The sequence below is a fragment of the Propithecus coquereli genome, unplaced genomic scaffold (assembly GCF_000956105.1).
Source record: "Propithecus coquereli isolate 6110/MARCELLA unplaced genomic scaffold, Pcoq_1.0 Scaffold47, whole genome shotgun sequence".
Lineage (NCBI taxonomy): Eukaryota > Metazoa > Chordata > Mammalia > Primates > Indriidae > Propithecus > Propithecus coquereli.
In genome coordinates, this window is record NW_012150507.1 from 6,276,214 (window position 1) to 6,279,233 (window position 3,020).

Consider the following 3,020-nt stretch of genomic DNA (forward strand, 5'->3'; position numbering starts at 1 on the left):
ATGAGTTGGTGAATAATTCCTCTTCCTATTTCTTGGAATAATTACATGACATCTGAATGATTTGGTCTTTGAGAGTTTGTTAGAACTCACTCGTAAAACCCTATCTGTGCATCTGCTTGATTCAGAGATTTAAGTACTGATTTAATTTCCATAGGACAGTTGGCTTTGTTTTTATTGTTTCTTGAATCAGTTCTGGAGAATTAATTTTCTAGGAATTTTTTCATTTCTTTTAAGATTTTGAATTTAGTAACAAAGTTGTTTGGATAAATTCTTTCTTTTTTTTGTCTTCTATCTTAGAGATTCTTTTTTTTAAAAAAAAACAACTCTAATACTGTTCATTTGTGCCTTTTCTATCTGTTGCCCTCTTTCCCCCATTATTAGTCTTCAGTAATTCATCACTCTGGCAAGTTTTATTGATCTTTTTAAAGAACCAGGCTTTGGGTTTATGAGCCACTGTATTATATGTTTGTTTCCTGTTTTAGTAATTTTGGCTCTTACCTTTACTTCCTCATTTACTTTTGTGTGATTAACTCTTCTAATGTTCTTATTCATTGAGATGGCTGTTAAGCTTATTAATCAAGTATTTATTTTCTAGTATAAATATTTCAATAACAAGCAACATGTTTATCATATGATTCTAAGTAATTTTAAACTTCCATTGTGGGTTTATTTTTTTTTTTTTTTGAGTTGTGGGTTATATAGAAGTGTTTTTAAAAATATGTTCCCAAATGTAGGGGGATTTTAAACAAGTTTTTTGTATTTAATGACTTTTAATTTGATTGCATCATGATTAGAGAATTTTGTATATAGGATATTGACTTTGAAATCTATTGTCGAATTTACACTGTGGCTTTCTACAGGGCCAGGTTTTTAATAAACATTCTGTCTGTTGAAGAATGTCAATTCTCTCACATTGAATGCTATGTATTTCAATGAAATTCAAGTGCATAGCATTCTGTGGATGACCACGATTTCTTTTTTCTCCTTTAATCAGTTTTTTGCTATTACAGAAAGTGCTTACAAAAACATCTTTGTGTGTCTGTGTAACTGTTTGTGTATATCCAGAGGAGAAATTCATATTAGTGTACTTTAGAAAGGTATATGCCTATTGGGATCAGTTAGGATTAATCAGGATAAAGATTGATCTAGATTATAGTCTAAATACAGTGTGTGGTATGTGCTTGTTTCCCTTTGTCCGTTGACTTTTCTGGGTATTAGCAAACCTAACTTTTCTATTCAATCATGTGGTTGAAAATTGCTGTCTCCTTTGATTTCCAATTCTTTAATTATTAGCAAGATTTAGTCACCGTTTACTTTTTTTTTTTGAGAACTACCTATTCATATTCATAGTCCACTTTCATTTATTTATTTATTTTTCATAGACAGGGTCTGGCTCTGTCACCCAGGCTGGAGTGCAGTGGCACAATCATAGCTCACTGCAACCTTGAATTCTTGCATAGCCCATTTTTCTACCAGGCACTTTGTCTTCTTACTTACTGCTATATAAAATTCCTTCTTTGCCACGTGTGGCACATTGAAAAAGTCTAAAGTCTACAACTACTTAGATACATGTTTTTGTTTGACTTGCTTCAAAATGTTATTGGCTTTAGAAATGGATGATGGACCTTCGAGAAGAGATCATTTCATGAGAAGTGGATTTGCCTCTGGGAGGAGTTTGGGAAATAGAGGTAAGTATCTTTGTCTTTCCTTAATCTCCTGAACTGTTGAATAGTGAAATGAATAGAGGCTTTCATAGATGTTTGGTGCAAAGCTAAGACTGTTATAACTCAGTGTATAGTAGACTTTGTGCTGGGATAATGGGTCATCATTTTTTCACATGTCAATGTTCTTTTTGCCGTTTTACTTTTTGGGTATAGTAGGAAATAGTCAGTTGTACAGATGGACAGGTTGGATGGATAGACATTTCATAGAGCTGCTTCTTAATGTGTTTATGGTATTGATTTCCAACAGTTGAAATGGGAAGAATGTTTGTAAAAAATTCAGGGATTAGGCTGGGCCCAGTGGCTCACGCCTGTAATCCTAGCACTCTGGGAGACTGAGGAGCGAGGATCACTTGAGTTCAGGAGTTCGAGGCCAGCCTGAGCGAGAGTGAGACCTGGTCTCTACTAAAAATAGGGAAATTAGCTGAGTGTTCTGACACAGAGCCTGTAGTCCCACCTACTCAGGAGGCTGAGGCAGGAGGATCATTTGAGCTAGAAGTTTGAGGTTGCAGTGAGCTATGATGTTGCCACTGCACTCTAGCCTGGCGACAAGAGCAAGACTCTGTCTCAAAAAATGAAAAAAAAAAAACAAACAAAAAATTTCAGGGGTTAGATAGAGGTGGGAAGGACCTCTTCCTTGAGTTTTATATTTTTCAAGAAGAGGAAGAATGGGAAACATTTCTGTTAGCTCATAGTGTTAATTTTTTAAGAGGTTATTTTGCTAAGATTTGATATTAAAATTTTACTTTTAGAACTACCAACATTGATTTTAATAGATAACAACCAGTAAAACACCTTTCTGAAGTTCATTTTTAGACTTGATGTTAAAAAGCTAAAAATATTCTGTACTGTTTTATTCATTAGAACTTCAAGTTAGGTTATTTGAAAATACATATGATCATTTATTTCTTTTAGGGGATGTCATGGCTGTGGCTGCTTGGTAGTTTTAAACACATGTAACACTTATCCTTTAATTTATGGGGTGTTATTTTTTGAAAAACTTTTCATATTTCCAGATATTTTTATTATCATGGAAAGTTGATGTGTGGTATTTCATTTGACATTTGGAAAACTTACTTCTTATTTAGACAATGAATACAAATTTGGATTTTATATTGACATGTTCCTGCTACTAATGGAAATAATTTACTCAAATATACATATATTTTTTAAGGCTGCATATTGATAAATAAGATGCACTGTTGATTTTGACCATGTGATTATGCTAAGAGGTTCAAATGTGGGTTTTGTTAGCTACTGCTAACATTAGAAATAATATTTTAATATTACATTTAGAGA

The 3,020-nt window shown here is 33.1% G+C and overlaps 1 protein-coding gene across 1 annotated transcript in view; it reads left to right on the forward strand.

The window, feature by feature from the left end:
- Positions 1-3,020, forward strand: part of DDX4 (DEAD (Asp-Glu-Ala-Asp) box polypeptide 4) — a 95,963-nt gene that overhangs the window by 51,198 nt on the left and 41,745 nt on the right. The window contains exon 3 of the mRNA XM_012655269.1: positions 1,611-1,688. Within this exon, the coding sequence (XP_012510723.1) occupies positions 1,611-1,688 (78 nt within the window). The remainder of the gene's footprint in view (positions 1-1,610; positions 1,689-3,020) is intronic.